At 42.5% G+C, this 27,559-nt stretch overlaps 3 protein-coding genes across 7 annotated transcripts; all 3 read left to right on the forward strand.

The window, feature by feature from the left end:
* Nucleotides 1-256: 256 nt before the first annotated feature.
* On the forward strand, nt 257-6,898 carry agfg1b (ArfGAP with FG repeats 1b). Of its 4 annotated transcripts, none has more exons than XM_021590005.2 (12): nt 260-639; nt 1,405-1,498; nt 1,810-1,925; nt 2,176-2,317; nt 3,244-3,400; nt 4,220-4,327; nt 4,640-4,784; nt 4,910-4,998; nt 5,087-5,176; nt 5,365-5,526; nt 5,756-5,871; nt 6,137-6,898. In XM_021590005.2, the coding sequence occupies exons 1-11, from the start codon at nt 473-475 to the stop codon at nt 5,863-5,865; spliced, it is 1,380 nt and encodes a 459-aa protein (XP_021445680.1). In that variant the 5' UTR covers nt 260-472; the 3' UTR covers nt 5,866-5,871; nt 6,137-6,898. The 4 variants fall into 4 exon arrangements, with proteins under 4 accessions (XP_021445682.1, XP_021445680.1, XP_021445681.1 ...); XM_021590006.2 differs by having other exon boundaries at nt 5,756-5,867; XM_021590003.2 differs by having other exon boundaries at nt 261-639; nt 5,756-5,853.
* A 2,190-nt stretch (nt 6,899-9,088) lies between these two features.
* fbxo36b (F-box protein 36b) lies at nt 9,089-12,760 on the forward strand. 2 transcript variants are annotated; one of them, XM_021590020.2, is made up of 4 exons: nt 9,089-9,334; nt 9,705-9,813; nt 11,264-11,436; nt 11,973-12,760. In XM_021590020.2, exons 1-4 carry the CDS (start codon nt 9,239-9,241, stop codon nt 12,357-12,359), a joined length of 765 nt encoding a protein of 254 aa, XP_021445695.2. In that variant the 5' UTR covers nt 9,089-9,238; the 3' UTR covers nt 12,360-12,760. The 2 variants fall into 2 exon arrangements, with proteins under 2 accessions (XP_021445695.2, XP_036822826.1); XM_036966931.1 differs by having other exon boundaries at nt 9,705-9,744.
* A 606-nt stretch (nt 12,761-13,366) lies between these two features.
* Nucleotides 13,367-14,587, forward strand: LOC110508234 (olfactory receptor 1F12). Its single transcript, XM_021588662.2, has 2 exons — nt 13,367-13,412; nt 13,635-14,587. The coding sequence occupies exons 1-2, from the start codon at nt 13,367-13,369 to the stop codon at nt 14,585-14,587; spliced, it is 999 nt and encodes a 332-aa protein (XP_021444337.2).
* Nucleotides 14,588-27,559: the final 12,972 nt, after the last annotated feature.

The raw sequence follows: 27,559 nt of genomic DNA on the forward strand, positions 1-27,559 counted from the left end.
GCTAGTTCCTTCAGCCAAAACAGGAGACGATTGATTTATATTGAGGGAAGGGAAATGGGTGGACACCTGCTACCCTCAACAGTGCCACATTCTAGGCAAATTACTTTCTTATCGTGACGAACTGACAGGATCATGTCAAAGTTGAGACCAAAACTCCAAATGGTGCCTTTTGGAAGAGGAGATTCTCTTAAGTCGTTGTTACAAAACATAATCAGTGTGATGGTAAACATTGTATTTACTATTAAACTGCTATTCATCAATGTAATGTTGTCGAGTGGTCATTGCTGCCCACCAGTAGGTGTCAGTCACGCTGCGGTTAGCTGTCTAGTACACCTGTAAACCAACGAAGAAGAAACGTGTCTGTCCCACTAGACCTCTGCAAGGTGTCTGAACCACCGCTGTCGAGCCAAGACACCCCCTGCCTAGCCCTGGATTAATTTCTCCCACCTTTTAGCAGCCCCTTTTCTCAACCATGGCGACGAGTGCGAAGCGAAAACAAGAAGAGACGCATCTTAAGATGCTCCGGGAAATGACTAGCCAGCCCCCGAATAGGAAGTGCTTTGATTGCGACCAGCGCGGCCCGACTTATGCCAACATGACAGTGGGTTCCTTCGTCTGTACCACCTGTTCTGGCATCCTGTAAGTACTGTGTTGACCATTGCTATGCATTTATGTGAGGTTGATTTTTAAAACAAGCTAAAGTCGTTCTTTATGGTGTATTTTAGTGGTTTAGCTAATATTACTTATCAAGCTCCCCAACACCGCATGTAATGCTATCCAACGTTAGCGAAAGACTAGTATTGATTTGGCAGGGTCGCAAAGCCTGTACTTTGATGTAAGGAGAGGTTTCAATTCCCAATCTTTAAAAGTTCAACTAAAGTATTGTTTGTGCCGAAAATAGTTATCTCAAGGTTAGTGTGTGTGTGTGGTGGTTGCTGATAAAAGGCGTATTTGCCCAGTGTGTCAAAACAGCACGTCACTGGACCACCGGCGAAACTCTTGCCCAACCTCGGCTCTTTCCCAATCCAAGTTTATCTATACCATATACCGTAGTTTGGGACATCCGTTGCTCACTCCTATAGGTGTATATAGTATTGGCCTCTGCAGAAATGGTCGCATTTGTTGCTTTCCAAACACTTAAAAAATACCTGAAGTAATTCAAATGCATATGGTTTAGAGACCACAATAGGAAGGGACTACTGACAAAAGCACAACTGATGATAAAACGGATGATCTCACTCCATATGTGAAGGCTAAGCACATTAAAGCATTTTGTGAGTGTATAGTCATGTTGTGCCTGGTCATTGTAAAATTATTGACACAGAATGCATACTCACCAATTGTTCCCCTCTGCTATCGTTAACCCCCCCCCCCCCCCCCCCCATACACACACACACACTCTAGACGAGGCCTGAATCCCCCCCACAGAGTGAAGTCCATCTCTATGACCACCTTCACACTACAGGAAATTGAATTCTTACAGAAACACACCAATGAGGTACTGACATTAATTCATGTAATGTACTATGAAATGTGTTCTTCAATCCTAGTCCTGGGGATCCGAGGGGATTTCAGCCTAGCACTAACACATCGGATTCATTCAAAGGCATTGGTGATTAGCTTAGTCAGATGTGCTAGTATTGAGAATAAAATCCTACTGACCCTGTGGGTCCCCAGGACCTGTATTGAAGAACAATGGATTATTGTCTTTGTGCATGTCTGCCGTCTTGAGTTTTTCTGTCTCAAGGAAGTTTATTGTCATTTCTCTTTTTCCTTTCTCTCCCCCTTCCCCACACACTTTCTATCTAGGTTTGTAAATACATCTGGTTGGGGCTGTACGATGACAAGACATTGGTTGTTCCAGACTTCCGTGAACCACAGAAAGTAAAAGAATTCCTCCAGGAAAAATATGAGAAGAAAAGATGGTGAGGAGCTTCACTCTTTTACTTTCTATCGTGTTAACGGAATATCTCAAAAAGTAGAGATCCTCCACTCTCTATTGTAATATATTCAGGGGTGAAATTGGAGGAAAAATCACTCTAGAGAACTGCCAATATAAAATCCTATGAATTCATGAACAACAACCCAGTTTTACATGTAAAAATTCTTACACCTTTGGAACTCAGTTCCAGCAATTCCCTGGATGTATTTGTCTTTATGCTTCTGTGAATACAGGTACGTCCCTCCAGACCAGGCGAGGACGGTAGCCATGGCCCAGGCCTCCAAGTCGGGCTCCTCAGCCAGCAGCACAGCCAGCACCCCGGAGGTCCAGCCCCTGAAAACCCTGCAGCTCAACAAGACCCCCCTAACACGTCAGGTATTGCTTCTACCTGCTTTCTTAACATATGGCATGATACATTTCAGGCTGATGTGCTTTTATCCATTTTCATAACTTGGTCTAGTCATATAAGTCAATGGGTGCCATCCCAAAATGGCCCCAGTTATTTAAATTTGAAACATGTCATCATTGAGTAGACAGTTGCCATGGCGCCCTAGCAGCAGCCTAAGCCGAGAGCTCCTGTACATTTTGTAAATATTCTTGTAATTTGTGTGGTATTTTTACCTCCAATCCTTTTTGTTTTAAGAATGAACAATTTAATATAGCTAATTAATATCATCAGAATCCACCACAACATTAAGACTGAAGCTGTTTGAAGAGCTAGCTAACGTTAAAGTTAGCTGGCTAGCTGTTTTGATTCGAATGCCAGCTAGTGTCTGGAGGGTGAGGATGGAGAGAAGCCAAAAGCAAGACTGCAAGACTGCAGTGATGAGGCTCGTAGGGAGGACGACGTTACAAGGCTGCTATTTAATTATTATTGAAATGTGTGCTTTCTGGTGCCACGTGACTGCCATAGCATCATCCAAGTGGGCGCTTAATTTTGGTAGCTAGCTACCTACCTTCTACGGAGTCCATGGACTACAGTGGCTTAGCTCAGACTTCATCTGACTGAGTTCTACTACGGAAAAGTCAGAGACAGTGAGACACCTTGACGACATCACACTTCCTTCCTGCCTCTGGACTGTCTCTCTCTGCTTGACCCCCTTCCTCAGATGACCACTCAAGCCATGAACTTTGAACTTTCTAATGGCTGTCCATTTCATAACGTTGTGATGTTGTTTTTCTAAATTACCTGTCTTTTTTTTGTGCTTTGAAGTGCAGGCACTTTAAGATTCTTTGAAAAGCGCTATATACGTTGATAAATTGTTATTAATTATTCCTCATGGTCTCTCTCCCTCCGCCAGTCCCCGATGGTGGTTCGTTCCCTGGCCCATCCCATAGTTCAGGAGAAGAAGTTTGACCTCCTTACAGACCTGGGCGGAGACATCTTTGCCGCTCTGCCCTCTCAGGCTGCCAGCAACGCCAATTTTGCCAACTTTGCGAATTTCCCCAGCCAATCAGGTAATGAGCCAATCAGGTTTCCCTAGCCAACCATGTTCCCAAGACAATCTAGTAATGAGTGAGAGTGGCCTTCGCTCAAACTCCCAGGGGCAAATCCTAACTTCCATTTAGGTTGAACTTTCACTTAGTCATGCGTGGATGTTAATGAGAGACTAAGTGAACATTGTATTTAAAGCAGCAATCAGCAGTGGAAACAACAAGACTATTGTTTTGCTATAAAGCTGATGGATAGGGCTGGAGAAATGTAACCACTCTCAAATTCATAGACCACTATGGATGCAAGGACTGACCATCCATGATAGCTAAAAAAAGATAGTTTTAACCATGTTTAGAGGATTTTTAGTGTTTTGTTTACATTTACTTTGTTTACAAACATTGAAGTAAAACAAGCTTATATTTTGGGTTCTGACGGGGTACGACTGTTGAACTAAGCTCACAAGGCTCATAAGTTATATTCTTCAAGAATCAATGGGTACATTTAATAAATTCATTAGTCCAAAAATGGATGTAGCAACTGCAGATTGACATTTTTAAGTTGGATTTAGACGTCGCCCAATATTGAGTAGATTTGAATGATTTGTCTTCAAGGAGTCAAAATGAAATAAATCTCGAGTTCATGCAAATGAGTTAAGAAGAGTAGTGTAGTTAAACTGTGAATGTGCCTAAGCAGGTACACAAGTCATTATAATGTTGTTTGTATGTTAAATCATTGTCATTTGCCGCTCCTCCCATTCCTCGCATTGTCAGGGTTTTACCGTCACACCATTCCTCATTCCTCACATTGTCAGGGTTTTGTGTTTCCTCCTCTGTGGTTTGCAGTGACTAAGGTTAACTCAAAAGCTGACTTTGCCAACTTTGAGATGTTTGGCAACTCTGGAGTACCTCCGCATTTCAGGACCTCACCCCCCTCTCAGTCGTTTGCGTCAGGTACCGCCGGGTCCCATTCTCATACATACTCTCTCATTTACATAATTTAATTGCCACAGTGAATTTTTGTAATGTTTGTTTGTTTGTCAATTAATCCCATAAGGGATGGGTTGCTTATTGGCGGTTTGACACGAAAATGAAATGTCATTTCATTCATTATCTCTGTTCCAAGCCCAACAGGGGAACAGGTTAGCTTGTTTTTAATCATACCACGTGTGCCTCTTTCTTTAGTGTGTTTGTGTCCATGTCCTTTCTCCTGTGTGTGAATGTGTGTATATTGACCCCTGTGTATGTCTCTCTCGCTCTCTGTAGGGCGAGGTGTCCCAGTGCCGTCAGCGGCTGGTGCTGTACCAGCCCAGTCCCAGCTGGGCACCTCGGCAGAGGACCGCTACGCTGCCCTGGCTGAGCTGGACAACGAGCTGAGCTCCTCTGCCCCCACAGGGAGTAGTGTCCAGGGGTGAGAGACAGACACCACTCCAAAACTTGGCACACATTTTTAGCCTTTGCATTTAGATCTCCTAAAAAAATAAATAATGTTGTGTTTCAATGAGCTAAGAAATGTATTCATGTTTTGTATTTAAGTGAATCTAGGAATTTGTTTGGAGCTGTGTTGGGAACCTCGCCTGCCCAGACTCAGCCAGTCTTACCCAACATGCAGCAAGGCTTTGGAGGTGAGTGGATTGTTACACCTACAGTATTTTCTGAAATGGTTGACTCTCAAACATAATGAAAGCATGATGTCGTTTCCTGTTGTTTCAGCCGTCTCATCCAATAACCCATTTGTTGCTGCTGCTGCCCCAGATATGGCTACCAACCCCTTCCAGACCAATGGTATAGCACCGGCCGCAGGTGTGTTTGTGTGAGCACATGAAAGTGCATACATACATATCAAGTGTGTGTGTTTGGGCCTCAGCCAGTTTTGTCTGAAATTGCATTGTCTGATATCAGTAGATCCTGTACATTGGAAGGTTTGTTTGTGTTTGTCACTGTGTTCATGTTACTCACTCCGCCCCCTCCCATCTCTCTCTGTATCCTAGCCTCGTTTGGCACAGGCTCTATGAGTATGCCTGCTGGCTTTGGGAATGCCTCCTCTTACTGCCTCCCGACCAGTTTTAGTGGGACCTTCCAGCAGCCCTTCCCTGGCCAGGCCCCCTGCCCTTACCCCCAGCCAGGGGCCTACCAACCCCAACAACCTAATGGTAAGTAGTGTAGTTTCAATCACAATATAGTTTGGCCATAACATTAAAGTGGTGATTTCCAAAACAATTTTTGTGCTGTGACTTTTCTTGTGACCCTACACTATAAACAAAGAGCATGTTTCTGGCTAGTATCCACTCTGCAACTAAATAGCCATCATTCCACTATTTGGGAACCTAATTGGTAAAGAGAGCATTAAGCCTTAATCCGTTTTTTTCTCTGCATTGACAGGCCCTGGTGGATATACAGTCTATGGACAGACCAAGCCCTCCATGACCCCCTTTGGGCAGCTCATGACTGGTCCTGGGATGACCAATAACCCATTCATGGGGAGTATTTAATAGTGTGTATGTTTCCAGATCATGTCGAAGAACGTTTTGTGGTCTTTGATTGTAATACAAGTGTGAAACACTTTGTGCCTGACTTTGACCAACAAAATACAAGTCCGAACACGTACAATTTACTTACACACATACAACTTCTGCATGGGTCCAATGTAAAAACGCATATGTGCGCCCTCTCTCTCTCTGCTAACTTCATGGATGAACGTTTGGCAGTCATGCTGATGGTCATGTATTTTACAATATTGATTAACCCGTTGTCTCCAACCAGGCGGGAGCCCCGGCCGGATCCTACCCCTCTGGAAGCTCCAACACCAACCCCTTCCTGTAGCGCGCCTCCCTCCCCGTCGTCACCACCAGAGGGCAGCATACAGCACCTATTCAATGTACCGGCTCAGTCACACCTTGTGACTTGACAGTACATTTCTGAAACTCTGAAATCAAGATTTTCTTAACTATGTTTACGACACTATGAAGGACTATGGGACTGGGGACTGCCCTGGAACGATGCCCTGGGACTTATACGGTCTCTATACATATTTTGTAGTTTGTTATGTTTGACAGTATTATTGTGCATGTCGGCATTTGTATTCACGTTTAAAATAAATGTTATGTATAATTAGGACTTGACGTGGGCGGAGGACATTGCTGGTGCCACTACAATGTTTCTACTGGTGTGTTTATATGATAACTAACATGGTTGTATACAACAGGTCTAGGAGGGAACTGAGGTGACCAAGATTTTTTTCTCATTGGGAACGATGATGATTAGATGTTGGTGAAGAATCAGGCTGGTGAACAAGGTGTCACCGGAGGCCATATTCGGTATCATTTAATGAATTCCGTGTTAAAGAAACAATGTATTGTGGTTTCAATTGGCACGACGCCTCTGCCTGCAGTTACGGTGTCCGGGACTGTTATTTGGTGCATGATTAATACCACTATTACTTGGGGTGCCACCTGGGGTGTGTTCAGCAGGGTACAAGATTGTGTAGCAGGACACCCCCCCCCCCCCCCCCCCCCCAAAAAAAAATCCTAGATTTTACCCAATCAAAGAAATTTTAAGAAAGTTAAAGCTCATTTACTGCATTTATACAATTTATAAACTCTAAAATGCTATTTGAAGAACAGCAAAAACAAACTTAAATGACCCCAGCCATTATCACATTGGTTGCTGTTGCTCCATTCACCTCAGTCGGCCTACAAACACAGCCTATTAGCTATACGATTAGCCGCTACACATTAACTCACATTAACTCGGCACCGGGATTACAAACTAGAAATTAATACGTACAGAGGGATCTGTTAACAGAGAAAGTATTTTAGTAACAAAAGGTAAACAACTACATTTGCTTTACATACATATTCTTGTTGTTGCAGTTTCAAAGCTAATTTCCTGCAATTCTACACATTTTGTCATGACTTATGCCGTGTTAATAGGACATGTGCCCAGTTGGTAATTCAACCATGATTACTACAAGTTTTTAGATAGCTGGCTAGACTAACTAGACCCATTTACCAGTACCCCCAAAAATGTAGTGATTGTCAGTGAGTGACATGTAACGAGAGAAAAACTGCTGATGCACAACCAAGTTTTTAAATTGCACCGTGTGTATTTTACTATTCTATCTATCAACAGTAAGTGGAGACCCCAAGTCGGTTCGTACATTTTTTTTTAAATAAATGTTTTATTTTTTTAATTGTAAAGAATGACCGAGGTCCGGACCATTATACCTCAGTGTCCGGACCTTGGTGTCTTCATATGCAGCTACGGCCCTGCGCATGTGTGTGTAAAAACACATGACAAGTTTGTATTTATTTGGAGAGATGGTTAACTTGTGCCCCCCAATCACTTTTAATTAATGCAATTGTGTTACTCGCCGTTACAGTAAGTCAATGTGTACATATATAAATATATGTATAAATATATTAAAGATTTTTAACTGCAGTTTGCACTTGATTCTCATTTTTCTTTTTCATTTAGAATTTGAGGTTAAAATCTACAGTGAACAAAAATATAATCGCAACATGTAAAGTGTTGGTACAATGTTTCATGAGCTAAAATAAAATATCCCAGTAATGTTCCATATGCACAAAAAAGCTTATTTCTCTAAAATGATGTACACAAATTTGTTCACATCCTTGTTAGTGAGCATTTCTCCTTTGCCAAGACAGTCCATCCACCTGAAAAGTGTGGCATATCAAGAATCTGATTAAACAACATGATCATTACACAAGTGCACCTTGTGCTGGGGTCAAAAGGCCACTAAAATATGACGTTTTGTCACACAACACAATACCACAGATGTCTCAAGTTTTAAGGGAGTGCAATTGGCATGCGGACTGCAGGAATGTCAACCAGAGCTGCTGCCAGAGAATTGAATATTCCTTTCTCTACAATAAGTTGCCTCAAATGTAATTTTAGAGAATTGGCAATATGTAGAACCGGCCTCATAAACACAGACCACTTGTATGGTTTGGTGATGTCAACATTGTGAACAGAGTTCCCCATGGTGGGGTTGTGGTATGGCCAGGGATAAACAATGGACAACGAACACAATTGCATTTGATCTATGGCAATTTGAATGCACAGAGATACCATGATGAGATCCTGAGGCCCATTGTCGTGCCTTTCATCCGCCGCCGTCACCTCGTGTTTCAGCATGATAATGCACGGTCCCATGTCGCAAGGATCTATCTGCACAATTCCTGGAAGCTGAAAATGTCCCTGTTCTTCCATGGCCTTCATACTCACCAGACATGTCACCGATTGAGCATGTTTGGGATGCTCTAGAGTCTAGATCGACGTGTACAACAGTGTGTTCAGGTTCCTGCCAATATTCCACAACTTTGCACAGCCATTGACGAGGAGTGGGACAACATTACACAGGCCACAATCAACAGCCTGATCAACTCTATGATGGTCACACCAGATACTGACTGGTTTTCTGATCCATGCCCCTTTTTCTCTGTATTTCCAGTCACATGAAACCCAAAGATTAGGGCCTAATGAATTTATTTCAATTGACTGATTTCCTCACATGATCTGTAACTCAGTAAAATATTGTTCACTATAGCTCTTTATGAGGAAATGTATTCATTGACTCAAGTATCAGGAAAACGTAGCTTTTCATTTATACACAGCTACAAAAGTGACTTCAAACCCAAGAGAAAGTTGTAATTTTGTATTTGTTACATTCTAGCACGTTGCGGCAGGAAGGAATGTTGCAGCAGGAGGAGTTTCGTTACATTCTAGCACGTTGCGGCAGGAAGGAATGTTGCAGCAGGAGGAGGTTCGTTAAATTCTAGCACGCTGGAAGTAAACTGAACGAACCCGTTCGTTGCCGTGGCAACCACAAACCAAGCGTCCAAAATGTCGACTTTGCTGGGGAAAAGTTTATTTGAAGTCAGTGGTCAAGGTCCTGCACCCAATAAAGACTTCTTCCAATTTTCTGTTACCAAGACCGAGGTAAATCTTTTCGTGTTATGTCCTCTCTAAAATGTAAAGTATTTAATCATTTTTTTCTCAAGACATTTCTAAGCTAACGTTAGCCATTTAATTCTAAGGCTACAGTAATATTTCACTCTTAGTTTAAGCCAACGCGTTAGCTAGTTATAATAACGTACATGTCAGTAACGTTAACGTTAGACACATAACAATATAATCTAGTACTAGCTTGCTCGGCTAACTAACAAATAAAGGCTATGCCAGAAAGCTGGCAACAAATAGTTCAAGTAAATAGCATTAGTAACAAATAGTCAGCAAAACCATTTAGCTAGCTACATTAAATACTGTGATACCATTTGCTCTGCAATACTCATAGGCCTATATTTTTCAGGTTATTTGGAGATGGTGGAAGATTTCTTTGAGAAGTGATGGTAGGAACACAAAGCCAGGAGAACTGAGGGAGTCTCACAATGACTACTTGGATGACAGCCTGCTTCAGAGTAAGGTGCCCAGTGTAGACTAGCCCTCAGCCCACCTGCTCAATTTACAGCCCACCTGCTCACTAATAGCAAGATAGATAATAGTGTAAATGCCCAAAATAACCAACCCTATGCCCTCGAGTGAAGCGAATTACCATGCTAAAAATGACTGCTTTGATTGTAACCCAATCAACCCCTAATTAAATTATACTCGGCAGTTCCCATGATTTAGGTTCACAGGTGTGTCAGAAGGGTAGTTTCCAGGAGGGCAGATGTCGTAGAGGCAATGGCCTAGACCAGGGCTCTCCAACCCTGTTCCTGGAGAGATAACCTTTCTGTAGGTTTTAACTCCAACCCTGACACTGGAGAGCTACTGTCCTGTAGGTTTTAACTCCAACCCTGACACTGGAGAGCTACTGTCCTGTAGGTTTTAACTCCAACCCTGACACTGGGGAGCTACTGTCCTGTAGGTTTTAACTCCAACCCTGACACTGGAGAGCTACTGTCCTGTAGGTTTTTAACTCCAACCCTGACACTGGAGAGCTACTGTCCTGTAGGTTTTAACTTCAACCCTGTTCCTGGAGAGCTACCATCCTGTAGGTTTTAACTTCAACCCTGTTCCTGGAGAGCTACTGTCCTGTAGGTTAACTCCAACCCTATTCCTGGAGAGCTACCATCTTGTAGGTTTTAACTTCAACCCTGTTCCTGGAGAGCTACCTTCCTGTAGGTTTTAACTCATACCCTAGTCTAACACACCTGATTCTAATAATTATCTGGCTGATAAGAACCAGGTTAGATACAACTAGGGTTGGAGTGAAAATCTACAGGAGGGTAGCTCTCCAGGAACAGGGTTGAAGTTAAAATCTACAGGAGGGTAGCTCTCCAGGAACAGGGTTGAAGTTAAAATCTACAAGAGGGTAGCTCTCCAGGAACAGGATTGGAGACCCTTGGTGTAGAGATTGTGTCCATTCACAGGTGTTGCATTTTTTTAAGCATCTTTTACTAGAAAGACTTTTGAAATCACCCAGTTGCTAGGTCAGAGAGATGGGGAGAATCTCAAAACCCATTGGAGATGGTCAGAGGGGAAGGACCTCTGACTTTCTCATCCAATGGGGTTTGAGAAGGAGAGGGGGCGCGAGGAGTCAAGGAAATGCAATTGATATTCTCCCATGGTCTAATGCCCTTGTAACGGACTTTGGCTAGGTTGGGCACAGCACAAAAAAAAGTTAAGCAACGTCCCCGTTGGTGGGCATGAGGCTAAGTGTTGACAGGTGCTGTCTGTGTAATCAAGTAGAGGCTGCTGAGGGGAGGACGGCTCATAATAATGGCTGGAATGGAGTCAGTGGAATGGTATCAAACACATCAACAACGTGGTTTCCATGTGGTTGATACCATTCCATTGACTCCATTCCAGATATTAATATGAGCCGTCCTCACCTCAGCAGCCTCCACTGGTGTGATGGTTTCCTAGGTCAGGTGAGTGTGGTGTTTGGCCCACGGATCCTTCAGTACAGCCAGGCACTATGTCAGGGCCACTATGACTACCTGGAGCGTCTGCCCGACCCCCTGCTTCTCCACATCCTGACCCATCTGGAACTGGAGGACGTGGCACGGCTTGGACACACCTCACACAGGTTCAGGAAGGTGAATGGACCCACTCTGTCTGTGTGAGACTCGGTGTATGCATGTAGACAGTATTACTGCCTATTTTAAAAAAACATGTTGTTACCTTTATCTAGGCAAGTCAGTTAAGAACAAATTCTTATTTACAATGACGGCCTACCCTGGACAAACTCTCCCCTAATCCTGACAACGCTGGGCCAATTGTGCACCCCCCCCTATGTGACCCCCGATCACAGTCGGTTATGATACAGCCCGAGATCAAACCCTGTGATGTAGACTAAATACTGCCTATGGTGTAGACTGTATACTGCCTATGATGTAGACTGTATACTGCCTATGATATAGACTGTATGTGAATCCTTTTGTAACTACATAGGTATATCTGACTGTAATTACGTGTTTTCCATTTTCATATTTCTATTTTCTGTTGGTTTATTTTCTGTAGTAAATCTGTTGTTTTTGTTTGTGGTTTAAACCCCTGGTGAGTTAACTGACGGAATGATTGACCACAAACTCTGGTCGAGGTCCCTAACCACTGTTCCCTGTGTGTCTGTCAGCTGTGTCGTTCGGAGGAGTTCTGGGAGCAAGCGGTGCGCGGTCACTGCGGCGCCGTGTCGGCCGAGGTGGAGTCCCTGGCCCTGGAGCTGGGCTGGAAGAGCGTCTTCTTCACCAGCAAGCTGCAGCTGCAGAAACAGATCAGCCGCAGGAGGAAGAGGAGCCAGAAGCTACTCTGTACAGACCCGGAGCGCTATGATGTAGACGCAATGGTGGAGCGCAGTGAGGACCCAGAGAGCCGCGCTGCAGATATAGAGCCAGGTTCTGAGTCGGACCCTGGGCCGGAGCAGCTCTGTACAGACATGCAGCGCTGTGGGGTGATTGCGGGTCAGGGTCGTGGTGTGGCACAGGGGGACTGGAGCTCTGATTCAGGGAGCTCACTGAAATGACTTTTGTTTTATCTTTACACTCTAAATAGGATCCTTGAGGTTTCCATGCTGAGGAATAGAGGACTGCTTGATTTCGGGTGGAGACAGTACAAGTGTTTTTTTTGATACAAATATGATGACTATTGAATGTTTGATGAATTCATGTTAGTTATGCTTCCTGTCTTTCAAACAATACAGTGGCTGTGTTGTGTTGGAAGACAGTTTCTCTCATAGACAGTTGCCTGGCAGCAAAGGATGTTGTGGCAATGGCTGGAGATGTTAATATGTATTTTTACCCGCCGTTGCGTTGTGTTGTACATGTGCCATGATCTTTTTCCTTATACAATTTAGCACGAGCAGGACAATACCATTCAGTGGAATGATTCAGGGAGGGCACGTTTGGTAAAAATAAAAGGATGAAAACCTGCCAGCTGTGTTCTCATAACATTTTTCTTCCTATTTGATATGGTTTTGTAAATATATATTATGTATTTTTACAATGTTTAAAATATAACAATATTTTAATCCTACAGTATATTCTATATGAAATCCTTATCTCAGCTAAATAACTTGAGGACCAAAGGGTCCAATCATTTTAACATCCTTCTAGTTAATATATAGGGAAAGTGTTCAGTCTGATCTCCACTCATGGACCTTCACAGTCACTAGAGACAAACCCTCCTGCCGCAGGTCAGATGTTAACACACACACACTCTCAGCATAGCACACACACCTAGGAGCACAATAATTTGCTCCACCTACTGTTAAATATATAATTTTGCCACGCTGAGAGACAGGTGTTGACTCTCAGAACAGTCTATTCCACTAAACCCACGGATTAGGAGGCAGTCGATAAAGAATCTGTAACTAAATGCATGGCGCTGGTGACACGTGACAGAAAATACAAGGCAAAGATATAGAAGATCACAGTTACCTGAAGCAAAAGGGCTAGCAGCCACAGTAGAGACACTCATACTGTATATGTTGGCACCATTAACCCCTGTGACCTGCCAGAATCAGCAGAAGCGATGTCCAATGACTCCAACTATGATGTGGCAGTAAAACAGAATACAGGTAAGAAATGGCTATTTTTTTCCAGCTGTTTTTCCTCCCTGTAATTTTCCTTCAGTCTCAACCTATGAGTTTGCTCTATCTTTGGTTTACAGTCATTGTATTGTCATTGACGTCCTGTGTGGTTTATCAAAGTATCAAAAATAATCTCACTCATGCCTTTATGTGGTTTAATTTCACATGTTATTTCTCAGTTTTTTTTGTGTGTCTTTTTCCTCTACTTAGGCCTTTTAAATGCTACTATATCTGGGGATGACATAGGGCTGCTGGACACAGTGAAAGTGTGTGTCCACGGGGGCATCTTCCTGATCACCTTTTTCTTGACCTACCTCATTGTGGTGACAGTGTTCCACACAGCCGAGCTGCGCCGCAACGTCCGCTTCGTTCTGCTGTGCCAGCACTGTGCCTGTGTGACCAGCTTCAACGCGGTGGGCACCATCCTGCACGGCCTCCGCGCCCTCCGCATGCCCATTAACCGCCTGACCTGCTGGGTCCTTTTTGACTTCCAGGTGGCTCTAGGCCGTGGCATGGGCATCACCCTCACACTCATGGCCCTCAACACCTGCCTGTCCATCCTGCGGCCGCTCCACTACCCAGCGCTGGTGCGTCGCATTCGGTCTTCCGTCATGGCGCTGGCTTGGTTCGTGGCCCTGCTCAACCCGGTTCTGTTCACTGTCCTGGCCTGCGCTCAGTCCTCTTGGGCCTATGTGGTGGAGCTGGACCCCGTGTGCTCCACCACGCTGGAGAGTCCCGCGTCTCGGTTCAGCAGCCTGGCGCTGGTGGTGTTCTTGGTACTGCTCATCATGACCAGCTACGTGCTCATCTACATGGAGGGCTGCGGGGCGGGGCATTTCTCACGCTCCAACAGCAGCGGGCGCCGCACCATCCTGATCCACATGCTACAGATGATCCTGTACCTGCTCCCTCTGGTGCCCATCATCACCAGGTGGAAGCACAATATGGCCGCCACAGTGACCAACTTCGTGGTGTTCCTAGTGGGGCAGGCACTCAGCCCCGTGGTGTACGGCCTGCGTTGCCGGGAACTCCGAGAGCAGCTTCCCCACTTCCTCCCCCGCTGGACAAAAGTTTTCCAGACCTGCAGTGGCACCACAGACTGCTCTAGTACAGAGACCCCCACTCAGCACTGGAACTGCAATAATCTCCAGAACCGCGACTAGTACAGAGACCCCCACTCAGCACTGGAACTGCAATGATCTCCAGAACCGCGACTAGTACAGGGACCGTAACCAGCGCAAAGACCACACTCAGCATCGGAACCTGTGCTACAATAGAGACTAAAGCCAGTATGGAGTCTGCTTCATATGAAGGACCTGGAATACACTTAGAGAGCCCAGCAAATACAGAAACCACAGTGTGCACATGGACCAATATAGAGAATGAAGCCAGTGACGTAACTGAAACCCGTGGACTGACTGAAACTAGTATAGAGACTGAAGCCAGTGGACTGACTGAAACTAGTATAGAGACTGAAGCCAGTGGACTGACTGAAACTAGTATAGAGACTGAAGCCAGTGGACTGACTGAAACTAGTATAGAGACTGTGGCCAGTGACCTAACTGAAACTGACTGAAACTAGTATAGAGACAAGTGAAGTGCAATCGTATGAGGACATTGTATGATGATTACTGAACCTGCGGTAGACAATGGTGGCGATTGAACATGTAGAATCGTCGGGAAAATAACAGATAAAATGTAAAACACTTGTTGGTTATTGTTTGGTTTACACTTTAATATTGGTATTGCGTGTTGTCTGATTAGACCTGAGTTCAACTATATACTACTATATACTAATACTCATTTCTGACCACTCTCCAATATTCCACTTCTCTTCGTTAAAATAACCGGTGGAAATGGATAGTAGCGTTAAATGTAGAATATGTAACAATACTGAGCACTTTAACAGTGTCCAGAGCATGGAAGCGGTACCAGGAGACAGGCCAGTACATCAGGAGACATGGAGGAGGCCGTAGGAGGGCAACAACCCAGCAGCAGGACCGCTACCTCCGCCTTTGTGCAAGGAGGAGCAGGAGGAGCACTGCTAGAGCCCTGCAAAATGACCTCCAGCAGGCCACAAATGTGCATGTGTCTGCTCAAACTGTCAGAAACAGACTCCATGAGGGTTGTATGAGGGCCTGACATCCACAGGTGGGGTTTGTGCTTACAGCCCAACACCATGCAGGACGTTTGGCATTTGCCAGAGAACACCAAGATTGGCAAATTCGCCACTGGCGCCCTGTGCTCTTCACAGATGAAAGCAGGTTCACACTGAGCACATGTGATAGATGTGACAGTCTGGAGACGCCGTGGAGAACGTTCTGCTGCCTGCAACATCCTCCAGCATGACCGGTTTGGCGGTGGGTCAGTCATGGTGTGGGGTGGCATTTTTTTGGGGGCCGCACAGCCCTCCATGTGCTCGCCAGAGGTAGCCTGACTGCCATTAGGTACCGAGATGAGATCCTCAGACCCCTTGTGAGACCATATTCTGGTGTGGTTGGCCCTGGGTTCCTCTTAATGCAAGACAATGCTAGACCTCATGTGGCTGGAGTGTGTCAGCAGTTCCTGCAAGAGGAAGGAATTGATGCTATGGACTGGCCCGCCCGTTCCCCAGACCTGAATCCAATTGAGCACATCTCGGACATCATGTCTCGCTTGCTTTAGTCCAGGTCTGGGAGGAGATCCCACAGGAGACCATCCGCCAGTGATCCTATAGTGATCCTACAGTGATCCTATAATCCTACAGTTATCCTATAGTAATCCTATAGTGATCCTATAATCCTATAGTGATCCTACAGTGATCCTATAATCCTATAGTGATCCTACAGTGATCCTATAATCCTACAGTGATCCTATAATCCTACAGTGATCCTATAGTGATACTATAGTAATCCTATAGTAATCCTATCATGATCCTATAGTGATCCTACAGTGATCCTATAGTAATCCTATAGTGATCCAACAGTGATCCTATAGCAATCCTATATTGATTTGATTTGATTTATTTCGATCTCTTTTAGTCCCCATTTGGACTAATCTTCCAAGAGTCCTTAAACATTAAAATACAATTTATAATACAAACACATTTCCACATATAACACACTATTACCAACATACATAATATACTAACATAATGACTCAATAAATACTCAATCTAAAAAATATTGATTCTTCATCTACTTTAGTCCCACAACATTTCTATGTATTATATTTAAATCGTTTTAAAATAATGCTTAAGTTTATATATTGAAAGGTTTCTGGTTTGCTCAGTTAAGTTATTACATTTCTTTATTGCTCTAAATCAAAATGTTCTTTTGCCTATTTCTCTTTTCTGTCTGGACAACGCATAGATGGTGGACAATCTATTCCTAGTATTTACGGAATGTCTGTCTCTTACCAACTGAATACCGTTGTGAATAGAACTTAGCCGTTTTAAATGATGTATATCAGGGGTGTCAAAGTCAAATGGACGGAGGGCCAAATAAAAAAATCAGCTACAAGACGAGGGCCGGACTGTTCGAATGTTCATTGAAAAAATTTTAAATTACGCATATAGTCTAGTGAACCTAATTGAACCTACTGAAAACCTAACAAATATATTACAATATGATCAGATAAATAAAGCAATATTTTCTTATGGCTCTGTCAGTAATCTTTAATTTTCAACAGACACAAAAGACAAATTTCCTTTATATAAATATCCCCATAACATGAACATTAAATGAAAGAAACCGGTATTCAAGGCACCATCAGTAGACTATATTTTCTATTTTAGCAAAAGTGGGCAAAAGTGGGCAAAAAACAATAATAGCAATTTTCTATCATCCACTCAACTGAAATATTTTTAAAATATAATTGGATTGAAATACAAAAAAATAAAGTGCAAAAATCTATTAATCAAAAACAACACTTTGTTTAAGGAGAAGTAACATGCAGTGAAAACAAATATTAAATTTTAACTTTTAAACTTGAACTGAGTAAAAACTCTAAATATGTGATTGCACAGTAATGTTCACTTGTTTGAGGTTGAGGGTGATACTTGGTGGTGTCCCATCTTTTCCACAAGTTCATCAATGTTCGGGGTAAGGCTCTGAGCTGAAGAAATCCTCAGAATTGAGTGGAGGTGTTCAGCAGTAAGTCGACTTCTGTGTGATGTTTTGTTCAGGTTCATCAAAGAAAACAGTTGTTCACACAGGTATGTGCTGCCAAACATAGACAACGTTTGAGCAGCCTGGATGCGCAGCTGGGGCATTGTGCCGGGGAGGAAACGGGCGAACTCCGCAGCACCCACTGCCGCATATTTTGCCCTCAGTGCATCATTGCATTGGAGGTCAATCAACTCCATTTGGAGGTTTGGTGGTGAGCTTTCCACGTCAACAGCAAATGGGTTACCGAGCAGTTCCAACCTGCTTTTTTGTGCTTCAAAGTCAGCAAATCGGCGTCGAAAGTCAGCGGCAAGCATACCTATTTTATCAGCCAACTGTGTGCTCGGGAACGCACTGGTAGAGAGCTTCTCTTTCATGGTCTGGCAGCTGGGAAAGTGGCTCAAATTTTCTTTCCGCATCTGCGTCTCCCACAGAGTCAGTTTGGTTTTAAATGCCTTCACTGTACTGTACATATCAGAGATGACACGATCCCGACCCTGCAGCTGCAAGTTTATTGCATTCAGATGACTCGTAATGTCACACAGAAAAGCCATTTCACACAGAAACATTTCGTCTCGGAGTTGTGTTGTGTCTTTCCCTTTGCTGTCCAAGAACAGACAAATCTCCTCACGAAGCTCGAAACATCTTTGAAGCACCTTTCCCTGGCTTAGCCATCGCACCTCTGTGTGATAAGGCAAATCACCATGCTCCGTTTCTAACTCCGTCAGAAATGCCTTGAACTGGCGGTGATTCAAACCTTTGGCTCTGATAAAGTTAACTGTGCGCGTGATGATGCTCATTACATGCTCCATTTTCAAGGCTTTACCGCACAACGCTTCCTGGTGTATGATACAATGATAAGCTGTCAGCTCACCTGTCGCGTTTTCCTCTTGCATCTTTTCCCGTATCTTCGCCACCAGTCCGCTCCTGTGTCCACACATCGCAGGTGCTCCGTCGGTTGTCAAACCCACGAGTTTTTCCCAAGGCAGCTCCATCTCATTTACACATCTTGACACCTCTTCATACAAATCATGCCCCGTAGTTGTGCCATGCATAGGACGTAAAGCCAAAAACTCCTCTGTCACGCTTAGGTTGGAGTCCACTCCGCGGATGAAAATTGACAACTGGGCAATGTCAGAAATGTCGGTGCTCTCATCCACAGCCAAGGAATATGCAATAAAATCTTTTCCCTTTTTCACAAGCTGCTCTTTTAGATTGATGGACAACTGGTCTACTCTCTCGGCAATGGTGTTTCTGCTCAGACTCACATTTAAAAAGAGTTGCCTTTTTTCTGGGCAAACTTCGTCACAAACTTTAATCATGCAGTTTTTGATGAAATCCCCCTCCGTAAATGGCCGGGCTGATTTAGCGATCTCTTCTGCCAAAATAAAACTGGCCTTGACAGTTGCGTCCGCGTGTGTGTCCGCGTGTTTCGTTTCATAATGTCGTCTCAGATTATACTCTTTCAGTACCGCCACACTTTCTCCACACAGAAGACACACAGGTTTTCCAGCTACCTTCGTGAACATATACTCCGACTCCCACCTTGTTTGAAACCCCCGGTTCTCAGTATCCACCTTCCGTTTTGCCATTTTTGATGGGTATCTGAAAGTTAATTTTACTGTGATGCTGACGACTGCTGTGCCAATAAATATTGAAATGAAGCAGCCTACTGCTCGGTGCGTCACCTTTGCATTCTGGGAAATGTAGTATTGGTGCGTGTAAAAGATCTGCGGGCTGCCGGCTTGCTGCGGGCCGGTTCTAATAATAAATCAAGATCATCCCAGGGGCCGTAAAAAACCTTCTTGCGGGCCGGATGTGGCCCGCGGGCCTTGACTCTGACATATGTGATGTATATCATGAAATAAAATAAGCATGTTTTTTTCAATTATCTTATTGATTGATGACCAACCAAGAACACTGCGCATGACTGCAACAGAAGAACCATATCTCTACCTTAAAACAATCCTTGCTGCTTTGAAGACCATGATAAGCAGTTGTCTAGCTGCACTCCCAATAGTTTGGTTTCTGCCACTTCTTCAATTTGTACTCCTCCCATACTTAATTGTATCCCATTGCTGTGTTGGAATTTTCGTAGTGGAACAGACCAACATAACTTTGGTTTTCTTGGTGTTTAAAACAATTTTTGGGGGCAAACCCACTCCCTGATATTCTCCAAATCTCCTTGTAAAGCTTGCTGTACCTGTTGAACCGATTGTCTTGCTGCATAAATTGTAGTATCATCTGCAAATATAGTAGCTTGAGTTTCAGCTAAGGCATAGGGAAGGTCGTTAAATAAAGAAGTGGCCCAAGGCAGCTGCCCTGCGGTATTCCACGGTTTAACACATGAGGGGAAGACAATGAACCATTGATATAGGCGGACTGTTTCCTGTCAGTTAGATATGACTGTACCCAATTCAATGCTACTTCCTTAAAACCATAATGCATTAATTTTGTCAAAATTATTTAATGATCCACTAAATCAAATGCTGCACTGAAATCTAAAAATAGTATACCCACAAACTTGCCATTATCCATAGCATTGAGCCATTGGTCAGTCATATCAACCAATGCAGTGGTTGTGGAATGGTTTTTGCGATAAGCATGCTGATTGACTGTAATCAGATCATTATTTTCCATGTACTCCCATATTTGTCTACTCACAATACCCTCCAATATCTTACTGAGTGTAGGGAGTAGATTCATTGGTCGACTATTGGCAGGAGTAATGCATTCTTTGCAGTCTTTCGGAATAGGGGACAGTTTCGCATGCTTCCATACATTTGCAAACATCCCCTTTTCCAGTGACCAATTAAATCTCAGAGGAACTGCAATCTGGGGAGCAGCACAGCGAAGTAAAACAATTGTCCATAAGACCATAACCTGTAGATTTACCATCAGGTAATGGCTTCAATAGGTTTAACACCTCTTCCACTGACACTGTTTGCAGACTAAAAGAGCAGATCTTGTTGCTCATAATATGATCATCAATCCATTGGACAATAGCTAGTTTGGAAGAATGTATGTTTATATTGTTGCTCAGTAAATTCATTTTCTTTGTAAAAAAAATCTGCAAAATGATTGGCAATATTAACTGGTCTTGTTATTATTCTCCCGTCAACCTCCACACTAGATGGGCATGATGAGATAGATGTACCAAGTAAGCCTGTGTTCCATACCTTTTTAGAATCATTTTTACAATCAATAAAAGCATTGTTGTAAAATAACTTTTTTCTTTCAATTCAATTTAACTGCATAATTACATAATGTTCTATAATTCTGTTCATCAATTTCTAATTTTGACTTGGCTGCTAAGACTTTTGCCATATTTCTTTGAGAAAAAGCCTCACCCAGTTCATCCTCAATCCATGGAGATGGACGAGCACCAACTGTACTCTTTCTTGATGGTAAGATGGTCCATTACCTCAGTGAGCAAATCAATAAAACATCCTGTAGCGTGATTTAAATCATCCTCTAGATAAATCAGCTCCCAGGGTACAGCAGCCAAATAATTTAGAAATAGCTCATGATTAAATGTTTTAACATTTATTTTGACCACAATCCTAGGGGGTATCTTTGGAACCTTGGTGTTCATGGTTATGGTCACAATATTATGGTCTGTCCAGCCCACTGGCATTGATCTGGCTTTAAGCATTGCAATGGTATATTACAGAAAATCAGATCAATGCATGCGTCTGAACGATGACCCAACTTAATTGATGATCTAGTAGTATCATTAACCATTTGTTTCAAACCACAGTTCTTGGCATATCTCATCAATTTTGTTCTATTCCAATTATTGTGATCCTTCCAATTTATATTAAAATCACCCAAGATAAATACATCTCTGTTGCTATCTATGGCCTGGTCGAACCCAGTACATAAGTTATCCAGATAGGACACCTTAGAGCTAGGAGGTCTATACACACATCCTACCAATATGGCTGCCTGGTGAGGCAGATGTACTTGAGCCCATAGTGCCTCTATTTGACATATATTAAGGTCGTCCCTTCTCTTAAAAGGTATATGATTCTGAATGTACAGTGCTCCACCTCCACCATTCCTATTCCTGTCTCTTCTCAGTAGACTATATCCATGAATGTTAATTTGCCCATCATTTACAGATGCATCTAAATGCGTTTCGGTCAAAGCCAAAATGTGAATATTATTTAAGTTGACCAAGTTAAAAACCTCTTATATTTTGTTAGGAAGGCTACATATATTAATTAACCTGAGCCATATGCGGCCCTTTCCTTATCAAGTAAAGGTCAATAGAGCATGTATTCATTATAGTTGAAGTTGTCATAATACACTACAACACACAAACTCTGATTTGAACATTAAATTAAAATAGCCAGGGAGTTACTCCAGTCTCGATACAGTTTATCCATCACCATGGAGACTCGTTGATTCAGGCAACGCTTTTCCTTCATGATGGGATGTAGTTTTTTTCTCCTCTCATTGATCTCGGCGGGGAAGTGATCATTCATTCCAAAATCAGTGTTTCTGAGTTCTCTCCCCGTGTTCTTCGTCGTTTCATTTTGCTTAAATTTGTCAAAACATGCAACAATAGCCCGTGGCCTATTTCCAGAGGCCTTACCTATTCTATGGACTCTGGAGAAAGTGGCATTGTGCACAACATCAGTGGGCAGTTCCAGTTGAGTTGACATAAAGTCCCGGACTGTGTCCTCACAGCCTCTGCTGTTGTCATTCTCCAGTATCCCTGAGAATATTAGATTGTTCCGCATTGATCGACACTGTACATCAAGCAAGGTTTCTTTAAGTTGTTTGTTCTCCCTTTGCACCACCTCCACCTTGCTATGAATAGAGTCTACAGTACCTTTTAGCGCCGTGTTCTCTTTCCTCAGATCATCCATCTGACGTTGGCTGAATTCTAGACTGGCACATTGATGTCCTCTCGTAATATATCCAAGATATCAAGTTTGGCCTTTCATTGATGGATTTTAACACGTCCTCATCCATATCAGTAAACCTCTCCCCACTCGCGCCCTCTTACTAGGGGATGGTTTGGTTCCATCGTTGATACCTATTGGCCAACCTGGTTTTGGTTTGTTTTGTTGATTGGGTTGGTTGTCTTTAACAATGCTTGAATCCTCCGAAACCAGCGACATGTTTCTTTGAGTTCGTAAGTATCTCTCGTCAATGAATCGTTCAAGCTCTTCAATATATTCTGAATCATCCAGTGTGATTACAGGCAGAGTTAAACACACAAACAAACTGTTCAGCCCAAACTGAGAGCCTATAATCCTACAGTGATCTTACAGTAATCCTATAGTAATCCTATAGTGATCCTACAGTGATCCTAGAATCCTATAGTGATCCTACAGTAATCCTACAGTGATCCTATAATCCTACAGTGATCCTACAGTGATCCTATAATCCTATAATGATCCTACAGTGATCCTATAATCCTACAATGATCCTGTAGTGATCCTACAGTGATCCTATTGTCATGACGTTGGCCTGGGGATAGGTTTATGACAGTCATAAATACCTCTTTCCCCCTTTTTCCTCTCTCTACCCTACTGATGTTACATTTGCAAAACCCTTGGTTAACATAGAGATTCTGGGAACATCAGTAGGTGGGGGGAAATTAACTATATTCTGGTAATCCGAACAATTGAACACATGCGGTGGTACTTAATGAATATGATGTCAGTTCGGTTGTCATCTGAGACATTCTCATCAATGATAAGATGACATAAACTCTACAGTGGAAAGTCTACACATCAGAGTTATCGGATTCACATGGAATTGTTGTTCAATTTAATTGTTTGAATATGAAATTATTCGTGATGGGATGAAATGTGATTTTAGCTTCTAAAATGTGATATTTGGGTTTTAATAAGGTAGGGCTCTGTTCAATCAGTGGCCCTCCCCTGTGAAGGGACATGGGATATAAAACTTTTCAAACACGCCCTCCTCTCCCTTCCTATATAAGCCCTTGACGACAATATAACTTCCTGTTCCAAGGATGTAGGACGACGGTCCTATGTCAGAAAGGTTCAGATAATAACTACAGAACGAAGCCAACATCAGCGTGAGCTTTGGTTGCAAATGATATGAACTGTGAACTCTTATTCACTACAGAAGTGATACCTCCTAGCCGTTGAGTTAGCAACCACAGCTGCAAACGCAGGTTAGGAAGGAACAGACAGAGTATCCCGTCTACCACACAATGACGTTACTACAATGTATCCAATTTATCAGCAGAGTCATTCTTCAAATGACTTGTTTGGGCAACATGGCCTTCCATCTACCACCAACCTACTGAAGCGCAGCTCAGAGTAAATATTTATTGCATTTTCCCATTTTCCTGAATTGAGCGGTAATTTAGAATGCATAAGATACTGTATTTAGCACAGCTTCGCCCTTTGTTCCTCAGTCTTCCCGCTCTTTCACTCAAACCCAGACCCTTTTCTTTTGTGTAACCAGCTGTCATATCTGTTCCGCCCGCTAGGGACGTTTTCCTTTATGACGTCATTTGTAATCAAGTTATGATTTAATTATTTGTATGTGTAATTCTGTGTGATTAGTTAGGTATTTAGTAAATAAATAATTAAACCCAATTTTGTATTGCTGATTCAAATTGTTAGCCAGGGTTTGTGCAGATAACCAAGAATTTACAACTTTCAGATGAGACTGAATTAAGATGATGATCGATATTGACTGCTATTGATGTAAAATATTACTAGGTCTTTAAGAGTTTATTCGGAAGATAACAGCTCTATAAATATTATTTTGTGGTGCCCGACTCTCTAGTTAATTACATTTACATGATTAGCTCAACCAGGTAATATTAATTACGGGGAGAAATTATTTTATAGAATAGCATGTCATATCACTTAATCCGGCATAGGCAAAGACACGACACTATAGTGATCCAGTAGTGATCCTATAATCCTATAGTGATCCTATAATCCTATAATGATCCTACAGTGATTCTATAGTGATCCTGTAGTGATCCTATAATCCTATAGTGATCCTACAGTGATCCTATAGTAATCCTGTAGTGATCCTATAGTGATCCTTATGCTATTTTAGTTGTATTTAATACTTTTTTTGTGATTGTGTGTTCCTCGCTGTTAAAGGGATACTTCAGGATTTTAGCAATGAAGCCCTTTATCTACTTCCCCTGAGTCAGATGAACCCGTGGATCAGTGGAGGTTGTTGATTGGAACAGAGCCAATGGAATGGCATCAAACCATGTGTCTGATGTATTGGATACCATTCCATTCTCCGCTCCAGCCATTACCATGAACCCGTCCTCCCCAATTAAAGTGCCACCAACCTCCTGTGCAGTGAATACCATTTTTAATGTCTCTGCATGCAGTTTGAAGAAAGTTGCTAACTAGTTTCAGTGCAATTGCTAACTTGCGTTAGCACAATGACTGGAAGTCTATGGTAACTGCTATCATGCTAGTAGATACTATAGACTTCCAGTCATTCCGCTAACGCTAGTTAGCATTGGCTCGCAAAAATAACTCTAACTTATTTCATACTGGATGCAGAGACATAAAAACGGTATCCATGATTTAAAGACAAAAATACCAGTTTCCGGCAAAAACTGACGTAAATCTTTTGGATTATTAATATATATATACATTAAGGGACATTTCCCTTCTCTGCATCGGTTTGATCCTCCTGATGTAATGGAGGTGATGATGTAATGGAGGTGATGATGTAATGGAGGTGATGATGTAATGGAGATGATGATCTAATGGAGGTGATGATGTAATGGAGGTGATGATGTAATGGAGGTGATGAGGTAATTGGTAACATATCAGCAGCAAGTCATGATGAGATTGGTGCCTCTTTGGTGAAATCAGTGTCTTCCTAGATTATATACCCTCTAAGGTAGATATTCACCAAACCTATACTAACTGGTATTGATCCTAAATATTTTAAAGTTATCCCCCTCTTTAAACCTGGGGATCCAAGATCCTTAACCAATTTATTATAATTAGTTAAGTCAGTTAAGAACCAATTTTTATTTACAATGATGGCCTACCCCGGCAACACTGGGACAATCACAGCCTGGATTCAAACCAGGGACTGTAGTGATGCCTTTTGCACAAAGATGCAGTACCTTAGACCGCTGCGCCACTCGGGCTATATTTATATCTGTAATACCATGTTTTTCATAAATGCCAGAGAAACTGGTGTAAAAAAATAATGTTGAAACATTTAAACCAACACTGTATTTTATATGATATTGTCACGACTCCTACCGCGAAGCTGGCTCCCCTTCCTGTTCGAGTGGCGCTCGGCGGTCGTCATCACCGGCCTACTAGCTGCCACTGATCCTTTTTCCCCCTTGTCTGTTTATTAGTTACACCTGTGTTTAGTTAGGTTAATTGGTTGGGCTTTATTATCCAGCCGGCCCGCCTGTGCGGGATTATTTTCAGTGTACGATTGTGCACGACTGTAAATCACGGTTGTCCGTGTATGTGTGTTTTGCTGAACTGTTTAGGTCCCCGTGTTTTGGGGCATTTGTTTGGGTTCGCGTCGTTTTCACCGGTGTGGTGAATTAAAAGTATCGCTACCCTGAACTCTCTGTTTCCTGTGCCTGACTTCTTCCTCCACTACACCCCGGGCATTACAGATATCACAAACATGTTTTTTTTTCCTCGTAAAAACTACTCCACAGATATGGCTATTTAACAACCTGAGGATAACATCTTTACAGCCCTCAACAACAACGCTCTTGGCAATTTTCTAGATTTATCCAAAGCGTTTGACAAGGTTGATCATGAAATATTACTTACTGAATTATTACTGTTTCCATGAATGTTCATATAAATGTCTATACAATTATGTACAGGGCCTTCAGAAAGCAGTCCTACCCCTCGACTTATTCCACAATTTGTTGCGTTACAGCCTGAATTGAAAGTGCATTAAAATGTACCCCATAATGACAAAGTGAAAAACATATTATTTAGAATGATAGCAAATTTATTGAAAATTAAATATGCACATATCTAATTTACATAAGTATTCACACCCCTGAGTCAATACTTTGTAGAAGCCCCTTTTGCAGTGATTTAAAGGCCCAGTAGAGCCATCTTGAGCTTCATATTAAATCATTTCTGGGTAACAATAAAGTTACTAACTACAATAGTTTTAATTTAAAATGGTAAAAAATATACAAAATAGTAGTTTTTTTGTCTGGGAGTGGTCTGAGTGGGACGGAGAGGGGACCACAGTTAGGATTAAGGGAGGGGTGGGTGTAATCCGAAGGATTTCAGTTAGGATTATGGATGGGTTGGGGGTGGTGTAATGGGTGGGATTAGTCAATTGAAAAGTTATCGGAGGTTTTAAAATCTCTTTAGGCTAGATTCAATCCAGACTGCGCGAGATCCGCATTATAGTGCGTTTGAAATGTAAAAGTAATTTCCGATTGAGACGGAATACCGTGTGCAGCATTTTCCGTGAATGTAGTCTCCGCAAACGTGGGAACATTGCCTGTAAAGTTCAATCACGCTGTAACGCAGATATTACGCAGTCAGGATTTAATCTAGGCTTTTAGTATTGGTCTATAAAATGATTCCCTCATGTAATGTCATGTGTGAAGCAAACACAACACCCACACAACATCACAACATCATTCATCGTGAGTTGAGTCACCAACACGACAGCTTGGAACTAGAAGGTTCTATCTGCAAAACAAGGATTCTGAGATAATTGGCTTTAAAGTTCCGAACCCTTATTGGTTTGGATGGTGACAGCAACTTTTATTTTGTATTCTTTTGAACTTAACAACATGAATTGGGATGTTTAGAGTACCTTATAGAGAATATTTAACAGAACAAAGCCATGTCAATAACTACATTTTAACAAAAATGCAGACAGAACTTTATAGTCCCAAACTCTCAACAGTTGTAGATAACACTCGATACGCTTGTCTTTCGATTGAACAACCCATTTAACCATACATCTCAAGCCTTGAGATTAAAAGATTACTCAATA

Source organism: Oncorhynchus mykiss, chromosome 28 (genome assembly GCF_013265735.2).
Source record: "Oncorhynchus mykiss isolate Arlee chromosome 28, USDA_OmykA_1.1, whole genome shotgun sequence".
In the NCBI taxonomy this organism is placed as follows: domain Eukaryota; kingdom Metazoa; phylum Chordata; class Actinopteri; order Salmoniformes; family Salmonidae; genus Oncorhynchus; species Oncorhynchus mykiss.